The 25693-nt window shown below is 25.0% G+C and overlaps 1 protein-coding gene across 5 annotated transcripts in view; it reads left to right on the forward strand.

The window, feature by feature from the left end:
* The window catches only part of Ih (hyperpolarization activated cyclic nucleotide gated potassium channel Ih), a 66969-nt gene extending 47193 nt beyond the window's left edge, over positions 1-19776 (forward strand). For 2 of the 5 annotated variants that reach the window (XM_074237670.1, XM_074237663.1), the window contains 7 exons: positions 7344-7493; positions 10874-11092; positions 11366-11512; positions 11698-11815; positions 13185-13473; positions 15850-15985; positions 18184-19776. In XM_074237670.1, coding sequence (XP_074093771.1) covers positions 7344-7493; positions 10874-11092; positions 11366-11512; positions 11698-11815; positions 13185-13473; positions 15850-15985; positions 18184-18330 — 1206 coding nt within the window. In that variant the 3' untranslated portion in view covers positions 18331-19776. Of the gene's footprint in view, positions 1-7343; positions 7494-7865; positions 8128-10873; positions 11093-11365; positions 11513-11697; positions 11816-13184; positions 13474-15849; positions 15986-18183 lie in introns of those variants that run through there. The other 3 variants (XM_074237677.1, XM_074237655.1, XM_074237684.1) reach the window with 2 other exon arrangements.
* Positions 19777-25693: the final 5917 nt, after the last annotated feature.

The following is a 25693-nucleotide window of genomic DNA, read 5'->3' on the forward strand; positions in this document are numbered from 1 at the left end:
CAATTCCCATCGGACGGACTCGTTATTAATGCTCTTACAAATTCACTTTTTATTTTTTCATTTTTGTTTTTATTTTATCTCAGTAAAGTTCCAAGTGTCGAATATTATTATGTTTGATACAATATTTGAATTATCATCCCAGAGGATCGAAGAAGCAAGCTTCTCTGCTATCAGAATGTTTGTTATTGATTCCAAATTAACGTTAAATCGATATCGAAAAAGTTTGTTTGTTTTTCATGTTTTCCGACAACAACTAATTACCATTAGTGCTCAACTTATAATGCAAACACACATAATTTAGTTTGAAAACATTGATCACATCAAACAATTCGGATTTCGATCAAAATAAAGAAAAAAAATTTTTAAGTCTCGCTAAAGTATCTTCAGCAGATTGTTTTGAAAGACATTTCTGTTACAACATAGCTGTACTCTTTTTTAAACTTTATTTTATTGACAAAGAAACTTATTTAGAGCAAAGAAACTTCAAAATGTACTGTAATGAAGTAATCTAATCTATGATGTTATAATTTTTATTACTCAAAAAGTAATTACACAGAAAAAAAGGTTCACTTGAACCATGAAAATATTTTTCTTCCTTATTATTTTCTTGAGCGAAAAAAAATTTTTTTTTGACACAAGAAATTTCACTTATTTTAATAAAATTAATTCTATTGCTTTAAGAAATTCGTTTCTTGATCCAAGAAAATTTATTTAAGTCAAAAAAATCTTGTTGTTTTGAGAAAATTCAGCCTCGTGCTCCAAAAAATTTAGTTCTTGATAGAAGTAAATTTTCTTGTCTTGAGAAAATTTTTCTCTTGCTCCAAAAAATTAAATATCTCGATAGAAGTAAATTTTAATTAATATTTTTATTGATTAACATAGTAAATGGAAAGATCAAATAATATTGAATCATTTTTTTTCATTCAATATGTGTAATTGCACGCTAAAATAATATAAAATGGGTATCAAATATTCAAGAGAAAAATTTTCTCAAGGTGAGAAAATTTTTTTCTCAGCTGAAGTAGGTGGCGCTGCTTCCCTAAAGTATCTAAAAATCTTGATCAAATATAAAAATTTATTGTATCAAGTATTTATGATAATTTGAATTAAGAAAAAATGACTTCCACCAAGAATAGAATTTCAAGAAAAATTTTTACTTCGGCCAACACAACTTCGGTCTTCCTTCAGGCACCCGAAAATTTTCTTGAGCCAAGAATTTTAATCTCCCGTCAAGGAATTTTTCTTTCTGTGTATGCTAGCATAAAAATAACGATTCGAATATTTAATTACAGTTATAAGAGTAAAAACATTTATTTTTTTGAATAAATAAAAATGTCTAAAAACATAGAATCTGATATCGTTCTAACGTTAACTTCTCTCAACAATGACAATGATTTTCTAAAAAAAAACTAGACACCAAAATGATAAATTACGATCCGATAATAAAAACCTCCACTCCATGAATTTTGCATTGAGCCCGGAAAGGAATGCGCAAAAAAGGGGAGATCTGCACACTGATTGACTCGTTGGTTTCTACTCAAAAAAGGGTTTATTTTTAAAAAACGTTTGCTTACTCCTTCCGCCGTAATTATTTTAATTTACTTTTATTTCGCTACATTAAACAAACCAATATATACATGTGTACATTAGTGATACATATATATAAATTTGAATTTTTATTTTGTTTTCGTAACCAATAAGCAGCAATAGGCTATGCTAAAAATTTACACCTCCAACACGTGCCTAGCGATAAAAAGTTTTGAATATTATATTAAATTTACTTCGACGAAGCGGGATCCCAGGGAATTCGATATCGCTTGAATATCGTATTAATTATCAAACTCGTATTAACAGTATTAAAAGAAATATTTTAAAGAAAACATTGTCTTATACTGAACTAAAACTTCTTCTTCTTCTATTTCTACCTATCGATTCTTTTTTTCAAATAAATCTATCGCACGACTTCAAATCTATCTATAAGAAATAAAATTACAATGTTTATATTTTATGTATATATTATATCTGTATGTATATATTTAATTCTAATCAATTTAATACAATAGACTATTTGATTTGGAAAAAAAAGTATGTATCTTTTGATCGCTAGACAGTGTACAATTTATAAAGATGTACATATACAGTCGAGTCTCGTTATGAGTCCTATTAGTGTTTCCCTCATATTAACGTTAATTTGGTTAAAAAAAAGGAAACAAATAGGACTTATAACAAGACTTGGCTGTACATATATACATTTCGATGCAGCGCACGTAATTGGGCGTCCCTTCTTTGTCGCTTTTATTCGTATATATATATTAATAAGTTTATAAGTTATAATAAATTACACCAGCATAATATTGGACGTTTTAGAGAATACCACGAGGAAAGTTGCACTAAATTTTCGTGGTAGACAAGTTTATTTATAAACTTTTAAAAGTATATATATATATATATATATATATATATATATATATATATATATATATATATTGAAATTTTGTACTATTCAAATCCGTATATGCTGTGTGTATGCTAATTTATTTGCCCTTTGCGTGTGCGTGTGCTCAAATTTTCGTAACCAGCCAACCCGCATTCGCAACTAGCATTAGTTATTTTTATTATCATTATTATTATTATTATTACTATTACTATTATTTAGATTAGCTGTATATTTTTATAGACAAGCTTCATTGCACATAATCTAAACGCTTAATAGCTTTTATTGTTATAGCTTGTAGTGCAGTATGCTTATTGCTTCAAATGCTCGCTTTTAAATGCAATTGATTATATTTTATTAACACATATATAATACCATAAAACACTACTTTCGCACCCATATTCTCACTCATTATCATCGAAATCGGGTAATCCCAATATTATAATAAAGTAACGTGATTATTCTAATGGTAAGACTTTTTTAGCTTGACCATAAAAAAATTTTACCGACCTACGATTTAGTTTTTACGTTTTTTTTACCAATCATTGTTAATCCCGTGGCGGACTTCTCGAGTCAAAAATGTTCTAACTTTTCAATTTAAATTTAATTGATGAGTGATTGTAATTGTGTATTCAAGAAGCGAATGTTTATGTTAAAAAATAGTAAGGTACCGGCGGGTAATAAGGCTTAGCTAAGGGAGATTTGGAAAAAAATCGAAAATATTGTATTTAATTATTGCAATGTATCATTAATTTTTCAATTAATACATTAGCCATAAAATATAATGGAGTAATGGTAATTTTCACCATAAACAAACACAAAATTAAATTTTTTTAAAAACCTTGCGAATAGGCCTTATTTTACTACGGTACACTGATAGAAAAACAATCTTGATTCAAGAAACTTTTTTTCTTCAAAATTTGAACTCTTGAAACTAGATATAGATATATTTCTTTCAAGAATTATTGTCTCTTGGTTCAAGATAGGCGATAACATTGATTCAAGATGTTACCGACTTGTGTTAAGAATGGCTTTTTTTTGAGTCATTAATTTACTTATTTCCAAGAAATACTTTTTTTTCGGTATAACAATTGAAGACTATTTAGTTTTTGAAGTATACTTTGATGAATTATTTTAAGTTTTTTAAACGATAATGTCATTTTGGTTGAAAAACTAAATGTATCGATTGAAGATAATATAGCTCTTAAGCCAAGAAAATCTAAATCAAGACAAAAAATTCTTAAAGTAAAATAATCATTTGTCTTCCAAAATAAATTCTTAGATCAAGAAAATATCTCTTGAGTCAATATAAATTTTCTATCAGTGTACGATAGGATAATAAGGTCTGCGGATTATACATACTGGAAATAGTTATACTATACTTGATAAAATTGGTATTAGAGATCAATCATCACTTAAATTGAGCAACAATACTTTTTAAGATGTTGATAAAAATTAGAACAATAATTATAAATTATAAAATATAAAATTATAAAAAATGTTTACCATTTATTCAAATCGTTTTTTAAAAATTCTTCTGCGCTACTTAAGCATATGACGGATGATGAAATATAGAAGAAAAGAAACGTTTCTATCACTTAGGCCTTGTTACCCGCGGGTACCTTACGTGAAATTAAAATCCGAAAAGTATTTTCATTCAAGTTGACAAATATTAAAAATTTTTTTAGAATTTTATAGCAATTAAATGATTATAAAAAAAATAAATTAAAAATTTTCACACGTCAAAATTAATAAAAATCACAAGTGAAAATTTTCAGAAGCATTTTTTTATTGTAATTAATTTATTAAAAAAATTTTTTAATTTAACAGCTGACGTCTAACTTCAGTGTTATGAAAAGTATGAAAAAAAAATTATATTGTCTTAACGCAAAGGCAATTCACTGATAGTAAATGTTGTAACAATGTAAAGTTAAACGGGTTTGTCGAGTACAAAGCGTAACATCAGTTGATGGTTTGTCCGTGACGGTTGTTCACTCAGTCGATCATGTGTGCGTATGTTCATCCAGTTGGCACACTACATCCCAATATACAAACATACATACATACATACAACACGTCATATCAATACAATCTCAAAATCCAGCATTTAATGCGCAAATCTAGCCTTCCATGTGGCTTAATCATCATTCAGAACATCACAACAATATGAACAATCCAAAAGTTCATATGTAATTATAATGCTCGACTGTTAATACCTAATTAATAATTTCGTTTATCAACAATCATCGATTCAAACAATTGATAAATAATCATTTCATTAAGCTACTTGTTTTTTTAGATAAATGGTTGGTATTATTCCACCTTGTTTGGTCGTAAAAAATCAAAATTACATTTTTGTTCTTTTTTTATGGCGGTCAGATAATCGAGAAAGAAAATTGAAGAATTTAATGGTTTTGGTGTATTAAATTTTTTACGAGTATTTGGAACGAACAACAACAATCAAAAATTCAACCACTGTTATTTTTTTTTGTTTCAATTGAAATTTTAGATTTTATTTCCGCATAATTTTCGATAATATTTTAAATAGCAATAATGAATTTATACTAATTATATAATCAATTTAAATAATAAATATTAACTGTTGTTTTTAAGTATAATTATTAAAATTAATAAATAAAAGCAAAAAACAGTATGAAATGCAAATTAAGAACCGTAATTTAAAAGCGATCATAAATTATCAATGGAGAATCATTTTTGTGGTTTTCTGAGCAAAGAAACATTATGAAAAAATAATAATATAAAATATGATAGATGGTACTAATTTGTATTGTCTGTAATAATAAAAAAAAACAATCATTATTTACAAATGAAATTATATTAAAGTATCTACACTGATAAAAAATTTAACTTGGCTCAAGAGCAAGAATCTTGAATCAAGAATAACATTTTGAAGAAAATGAATTTTTTAAAGCAAAAAAAATTCTTAAACCAAAAAAATTTTCTAGACTCAAGAATTTTTCCTCTTGACTCAAGAACTTTTGCTCTTGGCTCAACACGGAAAAAAGAAAACTTGAAAAATTACATTATAAATACTAATAAGTGTCCCATCGTATTCAAAACTAGAAAAATTACAGTTCGAAATAACATTTTTCTAAATTCAAACTTTGAATGTTAATTTTCAAAGATTTTAATGTAAATATTATATTTTACAATGTAATTCTTATAAAATCTGTAATAATTACATTTGAAATTGTAATTTTTCCAGTTTTTATCACGAAGGGCCACGTTACATTATGTACTGTAATTTTTCTATTTTTCTTTTTTCCGTGAAAAAATTCATTTTCTTTAAAATGGTGTTCTTGGTTCAAGATTCTTGCTCTAGAGTCAAATTAAATTTTTTATCAGTGTAGTTACGGAAGTTATTAGAAACCTGTTACTATGTTTCATAACTTCGAGCCATCTATGAGACGTTAAACCAACAAAAAACTTTGTTCCACAACCAAAAAATGTCTATAATTTAAAAATTAAAATTAAAACAAAAAAAAGAATTATTGTTGTTTTTTATTCTAAATACTTTGACCATTAAAAAGAAAAAAATAACCAAAATATTTGATTTTTCATGACTAAAAGTAGATGGAGAAACATATCTAACCAAATAATTTTCTTCTCAAGTGTTGTAATCTCCTGAGGAAGCTGCGTGAGCCGTAGACATTGTTCGACCCTTCTAGAAAACAACTCCTGCATTAAACCGTCACGAAATGTTATAAATTATTACCATAATTAAATATTAATGAGATTTCATTACTAATTATCAATTTTTATTATTACTGTTGTTGTTATAATTATTATTATTATAATTAATATTTTAGTTGCGATTTGAGGCTGTAATTAAATGCATTTGTGTTGTTTTTCATTGTCTCGTCGTAAATGCACAGTTTTTATTTGAATTAATTCGCCAAACGATTAATCGATCTCAACTTAATAAAAAAAGCAATTTTTTAAAAACTGTGTTGATCTATGCGTTATAGCTGAATTTTGCACCGGCGCACTCGGATGGCCCGTATTCGAGAATTTCATAACGCCCATGAGATTGATTTTTCGTAGCGATGTTTATACTAGTTATTTAATTTACTTTTTTATTGTTTTTTTTTACAGTTTATTTGCAGTAACCCTTTTTTATGTTACAACTTCCAATGTAATGCTTACATATTTTTTGCTGTGGCGTTTTCACCAGAATAATAAGTTTTTTTTTTTTTTTTTTATTATTATTATTAATTTGTGTGTTTATTTTTTAATTATTTTTAATTAATATTGATACTCATATTTTATATTATTATTTACAGTTTGAAGCTTGATATTTACCTTGTTTATTTGTCGCAAGTGTATTATTAAATTTTATACACACTTTAGACTTTTTATTTTATTTTAATTATTATTATTCCTGTATAATAATATTAATAGTACCTAAAGTTTATCTACCATGTTTTAATTTTATATAAATTAAATTGTAGATTGAATATAGCTAACTTTATTCATTACAATCAGTCATATTAGTGAACGCTAATAAATTTATAAAGCCAGTTGAAATCATAAATGAACACACCTATGTGGTAGTTCTTTTTAATTTCAATTTAATAGATTTTTTATTTTGTTTAAATTTATTTTTTAAATTATTCATTGAGCTTATTTGCTTTACACATTTGCAAAGAATGCTTATTTGACCCCTGAATTATTATTTAGAAATGAGTTTTAATTAAATGAACTATCCTCCGTAATGTTATATTATATTACATTACATAAATATTGATTATTAAAGTCAATTGATGTCCAGATTTGAGCAAAGAGTTAATAATTAGAGTAAAAGACCCAAAATTTTTTTTTTTTTTTTTTTTTTTACCTGCAATGATTATAAAAAGGAAATAAAGCTAACTGTTATTGTTGTCGGCAGTTCCTGAACATGGCGTCGGTGTTCATGAGAATATTCAATCTGATCTGTATGATGCTATTGATCGGCCACTGGAGTGGTTGTCTTCAATTCCTTGTTCCTATGCTTCAGGGATTCCCAAGTAATTCTTGGGTCGCGATTAATGAATTGCAGGTAACATAACTTCGTTTAACTATTTTTTTTCTAGTTTAATTAAAAGCGCGCTGTGGAAAATATTCACTCATCCTCAGAAAAAAAAGTTTACTTGAAACAAGTAGATAATTTTGAAAAATTTCATCTTCTTAATTTGAGTAAAAGAATTCATAAACTAAGAAATTTTTCTTGAAAATTTATTAATTTCTTGAATTAATTTATAAATTAATTCAAGAATTTTTGGTCTTCATGCAAGACAATGAAACTTTTTAAAATTATTTTCTTGATTCAAGAATTTTTATCTTGATTCAAGTCAATTTTTTTTTCAATGTGATAATCAAAGCATTAATTTTACTCAGAACAACAGTTTATTCCGTTAAACATTTTTTGCAGCAATATCCGTGATCATCTTATTCATTTTTATTTATAAATTTATTAACATTAATTGCTTGTCATAAAATAAAGATGAGGATATTATCAGGTGTTAAGAACAAACCTATTTTACATTTATATGAGATAAAAGTCAATCAATGCTTGTTCACAAACTATAGATCTTTTCAATTTATTCATGTGTTTACTTGAATTTTTCCTTATTATTGTGCCATAACTTGGATAGTTGCGAAATTAATATATTATTTATCGTGGAATTTAATTATTAATTAACTTGATTTATGAGATGTATTTTATGAAACAGGATATTAGAAATATATAAGTCAGAAGAATTCATAATAAAAAGAAAAAACATAATTTTAATTAAATATATCTTAAAAAGTTATTAATTAAAATTATCACAATTAATAAAAATATTTTTGAAAAAATAATTTAAAAAGTCATTTTTTTCTTTTTTATAAAATAAATTCAATTTAGAATTAAGTCATAATTTGTCCTTTACTAATAAAATCCACTTTTTCCAATAAAATTTATTACATTTGACAATACACTTGAAGTGATAAAGTCGATCGGCCGGATACATCAATTATTGACATATCAACAAAACCGATTGATCCAAAAATTGACATACCGTTCCTTCAATTATTGACAGCTTTAGTGTGTATGCGCTATTAATCTGCTGAATTGAATACAATGAATCAAATATACAAAATAAATACTTATTTATCATTCAAATCACTGTGAAAAAAAAAAAAATTTTTTTGTGCACCAAAGCGTTGGAATTTTGACTTTTAGGCCCTTGTAAAACATACTTAGCGGCTATTTATTAATAACGTAAGGACAATTTTGGTGACTTTTGACCCCCCTGACCCCTATGTAAGTATAGGTGAGATTTTTCGAGCCCCCCCCCCTCCCCTTTCTTACGTAAGATTCTATCTTGGAATTCTAAATAATAAACTGTCATTTTAGGAAAGGATCAGTTTCACTAAAATTTAAAGTTCAACGTGGATCGACCATTTTTATTTTTTAATAAGTGAGGAGCTGATTTGCAAAATGGTATCTTTTCATTTTTGATTAATAGAGACAAAAAACTGGTTGTCTTCAATTTTAAATATTTTTATCGAACTTTTTTAATTTTGCTATAAAATGCTATCGATTATGAAGCTACAATTCAATTTTCATTTAGGAATCTTTATAATTCTCGAAGTAATTAATATTTAAAAGTTCAAAAAATTGCTTTTTTAAAATATGAAAAGATACCCTTTTAGCTCCTCAAGTAATAATTTAAATAATACTAGCAAACATAAATTAATAAAACTACAAACTTATAACATTTTTCATAAAATAATATTTTAGTTGTTTTAAATTAGTCTAAAAAATATAAATGTTATATGTTATAATGTTATAGAAATGTTTTTTAATTTTTAAATAATAAAAATACGATAATACACGAAAAAAATGTATTATAATTTTTTCTACAGAACCATACATGGATAACAATGAAAACATGAAATTTTAATAAGATATTTTTTTTTTCAATCAGAAATAAAAATTATTTAAATAAAATAAAAATTCGACTGTACACTTTAAAATTAAGAAAACTATTTGGAATCTAGAATGGAATTAGATTTTTAATATTGAATTTTAATTCACGAAATATCGCGTAATAATGAATTTAACCTTCCTCCCCCCAACATAAGGACATGTAGAAGTTTTCTTTCCCCCCCCCCTCTCAATAGCCTTACGTAATTAATGAATGGCCCCTTACGCGCTTCGCACTTAAGACATGCAAAAAAGAAACAATTTGCCTGCAGTTAATAATTGGTACCATCTTATGTATCTGCAAAATTTTTAATATTTTTCTCTCTAAAATGAAGTTTTACTTTACAGAAAACTTAATAGAAAAATAAAAAAAATTGTCCTTTTATTTTTAAAATTTAGATTTTTTAGTAAGTTATAAATATTAAAAAAGAAACCAGCGTTGTAATGAATGTAAAAACTAGCATACTAATTATACAAGGCAAACAAAAGCTTTATTTACATGCATTGTAACCAGCAATATAATACTGAATAATAATATCTCGTAACAACAGTCTGATAACATGGCCATACATGATCTAATACAGCCATTATATAGTTATTTCAGGCTATATGTGAGAATAAAAAAATTATTTATTCAAATTTTTCAATCTTTTCTTTACTTTTTTTTAAATTTGTAAGTCAATTACTGTGTACAATGACACTAAAGTTGACAGATATAAAAATTTTTTTAGATATTTATAGCAATTGAATTATTATAAAAAAAATTGAATTAAAAAGTTTCAAATGTAAAAATGAATAAAAATTACAAGTGAAAATTTTTAGAAACATTTTTTTATTGTAATTGATTTATAAAAAAAATTTTTTAAATTAACAGCTGACTGCTAACTTCAGTATTATTGTGTACACGGAAAGAACAAAATGACACTGGGTATCATCCCAGATAATACTCAATTATATCTGTGCATGATGGAAAAAAATTTCAGATAGTAGCTAGAAAAATCCAGATTATACTGCGTGATATCTGGATTATACTCATTATAATCTGGATTATACTCGGTGTAATCTAGAGTATACTCAGTGTAATCTAGATTATACTCAGTGTAATCTGGGATGATATCCAGTGTTATCTTGTTCTTTCCGAGTAAAAAGGTAAAAAAATTTATTTTCATTTTTGAATTATATACCTCTGGCTTAAATCTCTCGTGGGGAGAAGATTCAACGACAATGTGCCCTCTGTCGGAAATTTTCAACATTATCTATGATTAAAAAATTATATATGGATATATATGACCATACCAGGCCTGATATGGCCAATTTTGATATTAGATCACGTATGGGCACATTAAGACATATCAAAAATTATATATAGACATATCAGGCCGCATTAAAAAATTTTAATTAAAAACAAACATCCCTTTTATTTAATCCAATGAAATATGCTGTTTGCATTAATGAATAAAATGTCGTAGGACTCATTCTGGCTGGAACAATACTCCTGGGCCCTTTTCAAAGCAATGTCACACATGTTGTGCATAGGATACGGCAGGTTTCCACCGCAGTCATTGACCGATATGTGGCTCACGATGCTCAGCATGATCAGTGGGGCAACATGTTATGCACTGTTCCTTGGTCACGCTACAAATCTTATCCAGTCACTTGACTCATCGCGTAGGCAGTATCGTGAGAAGGTAAATAAATAATTCACAGCACAACAGCAAGTTCTGATCTATTCTGTCTATCCACCTGCACACTCTTATCCCTTATTCCTTATTCCTTATCCCTTATCCTTATCAGTGTTCTACACTCTACACTCTGAGCTCTATAGTAGTTACACACCCCATATATTCATGTAACGCCATTGGCATTACATCGGAAATCCATTTATGTAAATTAAAGCCCGTATTCCAGAGCTTTAGATTTGAAATTGAAATGTACATACTGATCCTGGGATTTTTGACCAGGTCAAACAAGTCGAGGAGTACATGGCGTATCGAAAGCTACCTCGGGAAATGCGTCAAAGAATAACAGAGTACTTTGAGCATCGTTACCAAGGCAAGTTTTTCGACGAAGAGCTCATCCTCGGAGAACTTTCCGAGAAACTTAGAGAGGTAATATAAATATATCAATATATATATGTATAGTATGCAATAATACTTGTACTGATGTAATATATAAAGCTCGTATAGAGGATATACAGTAGTTGTTATAGTTATTATTGTTGTTTATTACTCTACTAGTTTTAGCATAGTTACTCGCTAAAGGATATATATTTATCGATATAACACCTTTTCAGGACGTGATAAATTACAACTGCAGATCGCTCGTTGCTTCAGTACCCTTCTTTGCGAACGCAGATTCAAACTTTGTCTCTGATGTTGTCACTAAATTGAGATATGAAGTCTTCCAACCAGGTATTATTAATAATATATAACTTTTAACATCTGCGGCAACATTAATCATACTATATTAATATCACTGAAAATTTTACATTTTTTTTTGTTTTTATATTCAAAATGACGGTGAATTGTTGAATCATAGTTTTAATTAAAAGTTTAAACTTTTCTGACATTATCTGCAAAAAATGAATTTTATTTTCTGAGATTAATGGTAAAAAATTTCTTCCTGAAGTAAAAATTTTAAGCTTATTGATAATGACTATACTTTAAGAAGAAAACAAAAAAAAATTTTTAATATTTTTTTTCATAAAATTTGATACTTTTTATAAATATCTGACAAAATTTATCAATTATTTTAAATTGTAAATAATACAACAATTAGAGTTTGTCTCAAAAAAATTCAAAATTATAAAGAGTTTTTAAAAAATATTGATACGAAAATGATACTAAAATCAGCAGACATCTCAACATTTTTAGGATTTTTATATCAAATAAATTAGTATAAAAATAATGTTTACAAGAAATTACACTGAAAGTTTTTTTTCCAAATCTTTACATTTGTGGCTATTTTTTTTCAAATTTCTTTACAATAATTTCATTACTAAAATTTTTTAAACTTATCAAATGTCTGTTGATTTCAGTTTCATTAAAAAAAAAAAAGAATTAATTCCGAAAATTCACTACAATAAATAAAAATTTTGTATTTTTAAATGAAATAATGAAAAAAAAAAAAAAAAAAATCCAACAATGTAAGAAGTAAAAAAAAAAACAAGAAAAAATTATTTTATTGCAATCCAATTTCAAAAATTCCAAATATTAAAATTTTGATTGCAATAAAATTTAATCAACATTTTGTTATAAATAAAAAATGATGATAAAAACAGAATTAAAATGATCATTAAAACTAACTAATGAATGTAGAAAAAAAGAATAATTAAAATTCTTACTTTTTTTTGATTAATTAAGAAAATACACAGGTTTTAATAGCACGAGCGTCTCTTTAATTCAAAGTCGCAATTAATATTTATACTCGAGAATTTTCTACTTTAAAATTTTATGAAAGCTATAAAAATATTAATAAACTTTAAATTCAAAAAGTACCAAACTAATCATATATTCAAGCAATTAAACATTTATCTTCTATATTAATTAAAAAGCTCGCCTTATTTATTTAAAAAGTATAAGCTCATTAATTCGGAATATTTAACAGTTTAGAATAATAAAAAAGTTTGATGTTTGTATTTTAATAAAACTTATTTCAGTTGTGAGTGAATAATTACTCAAAGTTAAATATTTATTCATAGTTATTAAAACAAAGCTTCATATTAATCTAAAGCTCAGGTAATAAATAATTTTATTGTTGAATTTTTTTATTATTTTTCAGGTGACATTATAATAAAGGAGGGAACGATAGGTTCAAAAATGTATTTTATACAAGAAGGAATAGTGGATATTGTTATGGCGAATGGTGAAGTTGCCACTTCACTATCCGATGGATCGTATTTTGGTGAAATATGTTTGCTCACAAATGCAAGGCGTGTTGCATCAGTACGTGCCGAGACATATTGCAATCTATTTAGTCTCTCAGTGGACCATTTTAATGCAGTACTGGACCAATATCCGCTTATGCGTAGAACAATGGAGAGCGTTGCCGCCGAGAGGTATAAACTTTGGTTAGGACTGTTTTATCGAGTTGGTGTGCTAATAGATGTCGATCACCATAACCTTGTCCCACCATTAATAATAATACTATTATTAATTATCGATTTTTATTAACAGCTATTACTCTACAGCTCTACTTTTTTTTATTCTTTTTGTTCATCTTCTTCTTATTATTCTTATTGTTGTTAATTTATTTATTTTTATTCTATCTAAGTGGGTGTTTCGACTACTTGTGCTTTGCTTATTGACTCGCGCTTTCTTTACAAGGCATCTCTATTTTCTATATTAACTCTGCAGTACCCACGTTATTCGGCTCACCTTCTTTACTCTCGCAATCAGAAAAAATCTCACGTTTAATTAACATACGATTTAAATAAATAAATTGGTGGAGTGCTTACCGAAAAGAAGCAATCTACACCACAGGGAGCCAAGTAGCTCGATTCTGAACAACCTTTAATCCTCTCGCGATGAGAAAAAAATCTCCGTCTTCAAAAAAAAATTTTTTTTTATTTATAATAAGAATAAGTAATTTTTTAATAAATATTTAATAAGAATATAAAATTTTTGGAAGGTAAAAAAAATTTTAAAGTAGTCTTTCCATTTGAATTTAAAAAAAAAAATTAAGATTGAAACCGAGCGTGAGTAAAATTTTTATAACGTAGGTACTGAAGGATTAACTATCTAAAGTATTGAAAAATGAAGAAAGTTCACGTGTAACTCATCACTAAATAAAAAAAAGTAATAAATTCTCGAGATTTAAAAAAAAAAAATTATAAACATTAACTATTTTTATTTACGAGTATGATAATAGTCAAAAATTTTTAAAACTTTTGTGAATCTTTGAAGTTTTTTTTCAATCATAAAATTTTTAATTATTTAAAAATTATGATATCATACTAGATAATTCTCAGTGATATCTGTGGTGAAAAAAAATTTCAAATTGTAGCTAGAAAAATCCAGATTATACTGCGTGACATCTGGATTATACTCAGTGTAATCTAGATTATACTCATTGTAATCTAGATTATATTAGCTACTATCTGAAATTTTTTTCACTCGGTATAATCTGGGATGATATTCAGTGTAATCTTGTTCTTTCCGTGTAAGACATTAAAAATTCTTCCGAAAATTTCTTAATTTTTTCTCAAAAATTTCCAAATAATTTTTTTACCACAAAAACGTGAATAAAGTTTTTGAAATTTACTTTTGTCTATTTCTTCTTCATTTATAAATTATACATTAATCTTTTTAAAGATAAATTTTCAATACATTTTTCTTTAACAAATTAAAATTTTTTAATTTACACGTGAATTTTCTCAACCAAAGTCTGTAAATCAAAGCAATAATAAATATTTCCACAAAATAATTATTATAAAAAAGAAAGTTTCGCGAGGCTATATATGTTCGCCGCCGGGTAATTAAGACGAAGTCTAATAATTGTTATTTTTTGTGTAACAAAAAAAAATAATGAAGACTTTGTGGTTACACCAAGAGGGACTAAGCTCTAATCACTCTTTAAATGTGAATCATGAATGTGATTTTGTTTGTTGACATTTATCTTTATCTTTATATTATATATATGTAAAATAAAACAACAATAAAATGTTAATCGCGCATAAAAGATCGCTTGCGTTTATCACGCTAAGCGCTAAAGCTTTCGCCACAGCTGCTAGTAGTAGAGCTCAATACTTTAATGTATATTTTATCGTAAACATTAATATAAATGTCTATATATAAAAACGTATATCTTTTTATCTATTTAAATGTATTATATTAATTAATATTAGTGAAAGTAATAATATAATAACAAAATAATAGTAGTTCAAAATATTTATATTATGAAGATACTTTTTTGTGGTATTTATTATTATTACTTGATCTTAATAATTTTCTCTCTTGGCCCGGTCGGTTTATGAGCAGTATATGTGTTTGAATATTTCCAAGTTATAATTATAATCGGAGTTTATTTAATAGGAAAAGTTTTCACGCAAATTTTTCTATATAAAGTAATTAAAGTTGTAATAATATCTGGGAAAGAAAAAGAAGAAGAAGGACCAAATAAAAAGGAAATATTTATTCACGTATATAATAATCATGCAAACTTGTGTTGGTTGGTGTTTTTTGAGCATTTATTTTAAATCGATCCACTGGTCCGTCATTATCAAAAACTTTATCAGGAGCGTTTGGCATACGGGATGTTATTAATTAAATTAAAATATTTAACTTTTTTTAAAAGCATTTTTACTATAAAAATTAATGACCTTATTACGAATGAAATAATGTCAAGCTGCTCCGGCAAAGGTTTTTATATGTTTTGCGATAATTATCGTTGGTTGTGTCCTTTGCAACATTCCCTACGCTTAATATTGTTATGTATTTTTCTGCAGGTTGAACAAAATTGGTAAAAATCCAAACTTGGTGGCACATCGTGAAGAGGATCTTGGCAGTGAATCCAAAACGATAAATGCCGTCGTTAATGCACTTGCCGAACAAGCAGCACATGCAAGTGCTAGCGAAGAATCGGTAATTTTTTTTTATTTTATTTTATTTTTTTAGGACATATTAATTTAATATTATCCATGCAAAAAAAATTTTTATTCAAAATGAATTTAAGATTTAAATTTATATGTTGACACAAATATGAATTAATTTTGAGATCAATCCAAATTTAAAATAGATTTGTAGATAGAAATTAGCACTTCTGTAGAACTTTCGATCCTGTTAAAGAATTTTAATAAAGGCTTTAAAATATTTAGGATATTTTATATTTAAAATATTCTTTAGTCTTATATGTTTTTAAGTCTTAGATATTTAAAAAAATTCTTAAATTTTTATTAAAAGTATTCAATTAAGATTGATTTCAAAACTAATTCATATTTTTGTAAAAATATGAATTTCAATCTTAAATTCATTTTTTAATTTTCTTTAACAAAAAAATTTGTTTGAAAAAATTGCATTTTTAATTTATTAAAATTTCTACAAGTTCATTTTTTTAATATATTTTTTTTCTGTAATTTATTTGTTAACGAAAATTAAAACAATTGTGAAATGTCAGCTAAATTTAATATCATAAATTCATTTTGAATCAGATTTCTTTTTGCACGGGCAGTTATTCTATAATTAAATTGTTTTGTTAAAATTTATCGCGGTTAATTTATTCTGAAATTACCGATTAGTCTATTAAAACAAATATGCTTTATTAAACAAGTACTTAAGTCAAAAGTTACTAGCAATTTGAATTTTTTTGATAAATTTGGAACTTTTAATTAACATTGTTTTATGGTAATTACTTTAAAACTGCAATTTTAGTATCAGTTTCCATTTAACCTATAACTTCTCTCGTTATTGGTTAATCATTACTTTGTTTTATAAAAAACTAACCTTTATTAGTACAATAATTTTAAAAAAAGTACAAGATTTAAGTATTGGAAGAAATTAGTTTAATTTTTTCATTCAAATTTTTTTAATAAATAAGAAATAATTAAAAATGTTATGTTTTAATTTAATCTCAAAAAATTTTTATTGATTGATCAATAAAAACAATTACAGAAAACTAACCTCAATTAGTATTCAAATAGAAAAATTGGAAGAAACAATTGAAAAATAAATTTGGTGAACAACAAAATTGCAAAATAAATAATTTTAATAAATTGTACAAAGAAAAATTGAAGTAAAGAGATGTAACAGTTAAAATTTTTCAAATGAACTTGTAACTTTTAATTGACATTGCAATACGCAATATTGTAATTACTTTAAAACTGTAGTTTTAGTAATTTGAGTATGATAAAGCTACAAACATTAGTATATTTGATTATTTTAAATAATCGCAAAAATGGAGTACATTAGGACTAATTGAAAATAAAATAAACTGAAGGGGGTTTAAATTATGTAATAAAAAATATTTATATTTTTAGAATAATAAAAACAATGGTAATTATTTACAAGTGGGGTCAAATGTATTTTTGGCTACATCTAGGTGAAAAATTAATTTTTTGTAATTTTTTTTATTGTTTATTTTTTACGGCGTATTTATGATAAAAAATATCTTGAAAGAAAAAAATTTCGATAGCTTTTTTGCCTTCAAATGTTGGAAAAAATTTTTGCTCAAATGTTTTTTGGATAAAATTTCTATTTTATCTTATTTTGATATTTTTGATATATATTTTTTTTTTTTTTGAAAAGTACATAAAAAAATACGAACAATTAAAAAAAAGAAGTAGAAAATCACAATTTTTTTTTAATTTATAAATTTTTTTAAAAAATTGTGGTAATCAACTTCTTTTTTTTAATTGTTCAATTTTTGTGTATTTTTCAAAAAAAAAAAAAAAATATTAAAATTTAAAAAAATTAAAATTAAAATAGTAGGCCCCGCTTGTAAATAATTACCAAAAAACAAACATTGTTACTCCAATTTTTAAAGAAGAAAAATGTTCATAATTTTAACGATAGCAGTTGCATAATGCTTAAATACAAATTTTAATATAGAAACTTTAGTAATTTTAAAAATATTTCTTAAACCATAAAACTTTCCTTAAACAAGCAATACTACTGCATTCATTAAATATTGAAGTTTATTCCCAGAGATTCGGATTATAGAAATTTCCAATATAATAGGGATATTTATTATTAAAATGATGAATACGTAATGTACCCAGCTGCACTATCCCCGAGCAGAGGTTAATGATATAAATGATGAATAACATAAAATATTAAAATTTCAGGTACATAGCTTAGAAATGAGAACACTTCCAACGGGCCTACTACCAAGGCCAAAATCGGAAAATAATTTTGCAAGTCAAGATTTACAACGTGCAGACCGTAGAATCTTCCACAAAAGTGATACATTTCACAAGGACTCGTATCAATGACGACACTCGTCTTACTAGCATACGGAGCGGTACTGATGCTGTTGCTGTGAGCCAAAGTGCTCAAGCTGCTGCACAACTACTCCGATTCTCAGAATAATCTCCGAGATTTCCACTGTGGAAGAATGATCATGTAATCTCAAGCTCTGGCAAAATTATGCTCTCTACATCAAGTTACCTGTCCTTCTCTCGGTGAGATTCTCTGTCGCTCACGCAAACTCATTAAATATTTCCTCTTGAATCCTTTTTCGTTATCCTATCCAACAACCTACCTTTCATTCTCGCCCAGTCTAAACTTCCCACTGAAGCTTTATTTTTACTTTGATAAATTTCACCGACGTAATTACACCGGATGTCGTGCCAATTGAAGTTACCTCAAAAGCGCTCATCACTATCACCTAGAAAAGGATAACAGATAATATAAACTATAATGATGAAGAAGAAGAAGAAGAAGAACAAGAAGAAGAAACAATGCTATTTCAAGTGACAACTACTCGTGAGCTTCATTTCATTTAATTTTAATTTTAATTATTTATATTTTAATTATAAACCATATTTTGAAGGGTTTATAATTATATATAAATAATTACATATGTGGAATTATCGTGTGACTTCTGAGAATAGACTATTGGACTATTAACGAAATATTAATAATAATGATAATAATAATAAAGACACAGTAAGTGATGATGGCCCAAGAACTATGTTATGTTGTTAAGAGTTCTTTGGGTTAATGATTACAATTGATAATATATAATGAAGAAAAGTATATTAGTAATTAATAATAGTATAAAAAAAAAGAATGATTATGAAAATATTATTGATACGTGCGACTAAGTGACAAAGGAAAATAAATAATAAATAAAATGATATCTTTTTACTAGATTAAAACAAATAATACAGTGTACTATAATCAAGTACAAATAGTGCAGAATAAATAATAAATATTAAACAAATTAATACTATATAGTGACTGTTATAATAATAGATTACGATTAACACTATCGCATTATTAGGCAATTATACAGACATATTTATAAAATCTAACTATGTAAATAAAGCCACAATGTTTATAATGTCGCTAAAAATTTTCTAACTTTGCGATTATCATTTATTTATTACTGTTATTATTAATTATTATTATTATTATTATTAATTATTAATATAAATATTATTTTATTAGTGTATTGTTTAAATATATTTTTAAATATGTAGACAGTGCCTAGACAGAATTGCAAGCGACATTATGTGTATTTATAATTAACTCGTTTATTATTAATTGATTTTTGTTAATGCCTAATATATTAAATATTATTAATTACTGTAATATTAATGATAATGATAAATTAGGAACAAGTCAATGAGAAAAATGAGATTCGGTCAATCTCTAGATTAAGTACCTATGCATATATGTAAATAAATAAACAAAAAAAGTGAGTAGGAATAAAATCTGTGAACACGTGTAATTTATTTAAAATAGAATTTTCAGATTCGCACAAAAATTAATAATTTGCGTACACTAATTACATATTACACATACGACATGAACATAAGACATACGTATGCATAAATGGATTATTAAAGTAAAATTAAATAAGTAAAATAAAACAGCAAGATATTGACAGAGACCGAAGAAAATAGTAATGTTTTTTATTAATTAGATGGATAAAAAAATAATATTGATAATTAAATTATATATTAGCGAATTATGTTGCACGGTTATCATCAATTAATTCGTGATATACATTATATTGGCTTTTATTAGTCAGCAACATGTATACTCTATTGAATTATTAGACGAATATTATTACAATTTATTAATTATTCATTATTAATTATTGATGTTACGATTATTTTTATTATTGGGATTATTAAATTTATTGTATAAAATATTGTAAATTATTATTAATATGATACATTTAATAATTGAAATAATATAATCGATGTTATTATTGGGAGTAATTAAATATATATATATATATATATATATATATATATATATATATATATATATATATATATATATTTATTATTTTTTAATTGACATGCTGTGAGATTAATAAATATAATGTACATCAATTACGCTCGTAAGAAGGTGGTTATTTTAAAAATTTTAATGAGTTCAATTGTTAGGTTTTTAATATTATTAAATTTAATTACAAACGTTAATTTTTAAAATTAAATTTGTATAATTTAATTCTGAAAAATTTATTAATCTTGTAAGAAAAAAAATTTTTTTTTTTTTTAATTTTATTTTATTGTAATAACAAACAGGAAAAAAAATTATAAAAATAAATCAGGAAAAATTTGTTTTGATACTATTAATTTCACAGTAGAGAATAAAAATTAACGTTTGATTAATTAGCAAATAATAATTTATTTAAATAAAAATTTCGGTCATTTAAAATCCATGGAAATCCAGCCGGGCGCACGATCATACCATGTAAGAGCTATTTTTATATTCTACCCTAAATAAAATAAAAAAATTCGCGATAACGCGCCTTGTATAATAATTATAATAATAATAATCTTTAAATAAATAACATGAACAAAAAAAAAGTAATAGCAGAGAATGATGAATCGAAAAAAAAAAAATAATAAATATATAAATTACAATAAAAACAAATCCACTATATCACTCAGCGTCAATTTTATACGAATGCCTGCTGTGGTAACGTCAGATACCAAATGCAGGCATAATTATCCAATCCCTCGCTGATGACACTCTTAAAGTGATTAATGATTAAGATTATGTAAAAAAATTCAAAGTAACTAAAAATCTTACTTGATTTTATTTTGAAGATCTTTTGTTATTTGAGATATAAAGTATTTAAAATGAGTGTTATTGAATATACACCCCCGAATTATCGAACGGCATTATTGTAAAAAAATGTTAACATTTATAAAATTATTAGAACATAATCATTCAAACAAATAGTTTGAATTACATATTAAAAATTATAAAAAAATAAAATATTTTAAGTTTTTATTAATTTACATTAAAAACTTTTTTAATACTAATTTTATGATTATCATTTTTTGTTAAGTGAATATTTAATAATTATGTTGGAAATTATTTAAGAACATAAAGAAGAAATTCATGTAATAAAATGAAAAGAATGTATAAAAGACAAGATTGTTGAAGATTGTTGAAGCTTCATATTACCAGCTCTTGGTACAAACTTTCCTCTAGTATTGCATTTTTTTGACATAATTAAAAATAACTCATAATTTCCATAAAGTCGACTTAGGAAAAAGTACAAAGACATTTTTAATTAAAAAATACTGTATAAATAAAAAATATGAGTCTTTTATTTTAGGCAACGTAAACCCCTTGATAGTGCACAATTAAATGCATACTTGCCATTTTAAAAATGCCTTAGCGACTGTATTAATATAAAATAAAGTAAATAATAATGAATAATAACGTGAATTCCTATAAATATATCATCTAGCGAGTTAATAATTAATAAAAGTATATAATTAAAGCATTGATGCATTAACGGATTAAATGTAAATTGTACAAAAATTAATATGGGTTGTACATAAAACAAAGGTTGAAGTATCTAACTAAATCTGTGAATCCTTTAGAGTTAATGGCATCGATAATTATTAAATTATCGTGGATCAATGATCAGGTGATTTAACCAAGTGAGAAATATTTAATTATTAATTATAAATTATTACTGTATTTATTCATCCAAAGGTTGTAAGCTAATTCATTGGTCAGTTATTTAAATTATTAGTAAATTTTACTGTTAGAGGATTAAAAAGTCTTGGAATACCTGATGTCAGTATGTAATATTCGATCCCACCCGTCCAGTTAGTGTAATGTTTTATTTCTTCCCTCTAAATTTTTTTTTTTTTACTCAAATTATTTTTTTAATATATGAGTCTGTAACGTCAAAAATTTTTCCTATTTTTTTTTAGATTAAATTAAATTACTTAAAAAATTTTTTTTTTTTTTTTTTTTTTTTTTTTTTTAATTGAAAATTTATGAATAGTTAATTTAAAAATTCACTATAAAAAAATATGACGGGTTTTAGAATGGAAAAAAAAATTATAAGCCGAACAAAAATAATCGGGGGTGTGATAATTAGCGACTAAAAAACAATGCGTGGAATATTAAGTGTCGATACCTAATCGCATATCACAATTTAAAAAAAAATTTTAATTTTATTTTTTTCCCTTTTATTATTATTAAAAAAAAATTGATTATGCCAATTAACTGTATTCTGGTGAATGAAATATAAAACTCTCAGAGAGAAAAAGAAAAAAATTTTTTAAAAATGTAACAAAAGGACGGGATAAATGTGACTACAGAAATCGATGACAAAATATAAAAACTAATAAATAAAATAAGAATTGTACTCTTAAAGTTAAAGTATCAAAGGATATAATTAAGCAACTAACCACATAGTTGAAGGACTCTAGCCTTACGAAGAAGAAACGATCATTTTCTAACCGCTGTAATTTATATATCTGAATAATTAACAAAATAAATGATAATAAAAATAGAAAAAAAAAAAAATCTTTAAAAATACAATACCTGTGCGCATTTGTGTACATCGCGCACAATTATTGCTTATACTGATTATAAAAAAATAATATTAATTAATTGATTACTTTACTAATTAAATTAATGTTCAATTGTTTATAAATAAATGATAATAAACGTGATTCCTTTTAGAAAAAAAATAATTATTAATTATTTCATGTAATTAACAAAATAAACCAAAACAATCGAAACATTTATATATATTATACTTGTATGAAGATATAAATTTATCGTAATTTTTTTCTTATACTTTAGTGATTGCGCGTTACTTATTAAGTGAATAGCTGTAATCTTTAAATACACATAAGCGCACAGGTCATATAAAAATCTTGTATATAAATAGGATTGACAAATAAATTAAAAAATTAATTAATAATTTTAAAAAACGAGTATAAAATTTGCGGCATGCCGCTCCAATTCGCCGTAAATATTACACTTATATATAATATTAATATTAATAATAAAAATAATAATTAGTGGTAGCAATCGGTAATGCAATGATAAAATATAAACTAAAGAAGAGTAATAATTAAAAAAAAAAAAAAAAAAAAAAAAATTATGTAAAGTAAAAAATAGAAAGAACGCTGTACTCTCATGCACCGGCGTCAAAATAACTTTAAGTGAGGTGTGTATGTGATAGAAAACACACAAGGCACCAAGTTAAAAATAATTAATGGCTTATAATTGTGAAATTGAATAAAATGTTCTTATTTTTATTTATTTTAGTTCGAAAATTATTATTGAAATTGTCAATTAAAAAAAAAAATAATAAAATAAAATGTGTTGACTTGATATGAATAAAACAGGGTGATCAGAGGTAGTGAAATAATTTCCTGGAACTAATAATGAAAAACGAAAAATATAAATATGTAGCTTCCTTATTATATTATCTTATAAATATTATAAATTATAAATTATAATTGTGTATAGATAAAAGCAGCTCACCAGCTTTCGAAGTTTGCCTGTGCTTTGTACGAAGAGATTTCCTATGTATTTTCTACGACTTATTTTTCTACGTAAAAAGCATCTCGAATGCTGGAGAACTGCCACCTTATTATTGTTATTTAAATTATATTTCCGATTTGAGTAATTATTCCATATCAATATCAATAATCTGTCACCCGAAAAAAGTAATTAAAAAAAAAATTAAATAAAAAATAAAAATTGAATAAATTAATAATAATGGAAATGAAAAGTATTTTTTGTGCATTACTGTGAATAAATTGCAATCGCTTGAGCTTAATGAAGCACACACAAAAATCAACACATACACACTGACACTTACACTAAAATCTAGCCGCCGATGAAGAAAAAAAAAAAAAAAAAAAAATAAAAACAGCCATTAATAACAAAAATTAGAAAGAAAAAAAAAAGTTTTTCAACGATGATAATAAAATGGGTATAACGAATGTGTGGCGAGATATAATTGCAGAGAATATAAATTAATGTAATGTAATGAATTGAATTATTATAAATTAGTAACGCTTTATTTAAATCGTATGTTATTATTGATGACGTGAATTATATTTAAACAACAAAAAGTGAATTTAAAATAAAGGAATAAATAAATAAAAAAAAAAAACAATTAAAGATTGTTAAAGATTGTGCTAAATAATTGAGATAGAAAATAAGTTGTTCGGATAATGGCCTAACGATTATTTATGTACAGGCGGTTACGAGTGCAAGAGAAAATCAATAAACAATTTAATAAAATAAAATATATATATTGATAATAAATAATAAATAAATTTAGAGGAAATTAAAAAGTGTGACTGTAAAATGCACGTTGACGAATCTCAGAGGAAAATAAACTTGCCATACTACTGTTATATGAATTAGTGATATTCGCAATTCTAGATAGACTGAGCCATTAAGTTATGAATATATCTAGAGTGTATAAAAGTAATACGAAGGGTGCGCGTAAATGTTTTGCACTCCACTGAATCGTCATGTGTTTATGCGCATTTAAAATTAAATTAATAAGTAAATTTACCAACAAAAACTAACAAGTAAATAAATAAATAAATAAATAATTAATAAATTAAAAATAGATCTATCATTAATAAATAAAAAAATTTCATTCTCGTTAATTTTTCTCGGTCGTACACATCTCATTCTTTGGTTTTACAATAATTGTAATAATGTTAAAAACAGTTATAATTTTATTTAAATAACTAAGCTAAACCCTAAACGATTCGGTGTCTGACACCAGGGAGATTTTAAATAATATAAAACATTGTTACATTAAAGATAAACGGCCGAGTATTAGTATTATTGTCTCATGAGCATAAAATGATAAAAATAATAAAATAAAATAAAAATAAAAATAAAAACATAAAACCCTGTCATCGTTACTCATCTACCTCTTTTTAATGTCATTTAAAAGAAACAAAATAAACTGTCGTTGAGTTATCTTGCCTAAAAGGTCTCTGTGAGATATAATTATCATCATTATAACTAGTGAAATATATTTAAATTGTTGATGTATTTAATATATTTATCAAATATTAGTTATTAATTAATTATTATTGATAATTATTTATAAATTGAAATTTATTGAAAATAAATAAGTTGTATAATTATTTATTACTGAATAATTGCGTTGGATTACTGAAAAATGTTTTTACATTGGAATTGATCATAAAGCGCGTTATATTACTGTTATATTAATTAAAACGCGGTGTTTATTACAAAGTATGTTTAGATTTTAGAGCCAGTGGCTCGCTCGAAAAAAATATATATATAAATAAAAAAAAATGAACATAATGATTAATGAGAAAAGATAAAAAGAAAAAAAAGTGATTATGT

The sequence above is a fragment of the Cotesia typhae genome, unplaced genomic scaffold (assembly GCF_013202065.1).
Source record: "Cotesia typhae breed Kobodo isofemale line unplaced genomic scaffold, CoteBio_Ctyphae contig_11, whole genome shotgun sequence".
Classification (NCBI taxonomy): Eukaryota; Metazoa; Arthropoda; class Insecta; order Hymenoptera; family Braconidae; genus Cotesia; species Cotesia typhae.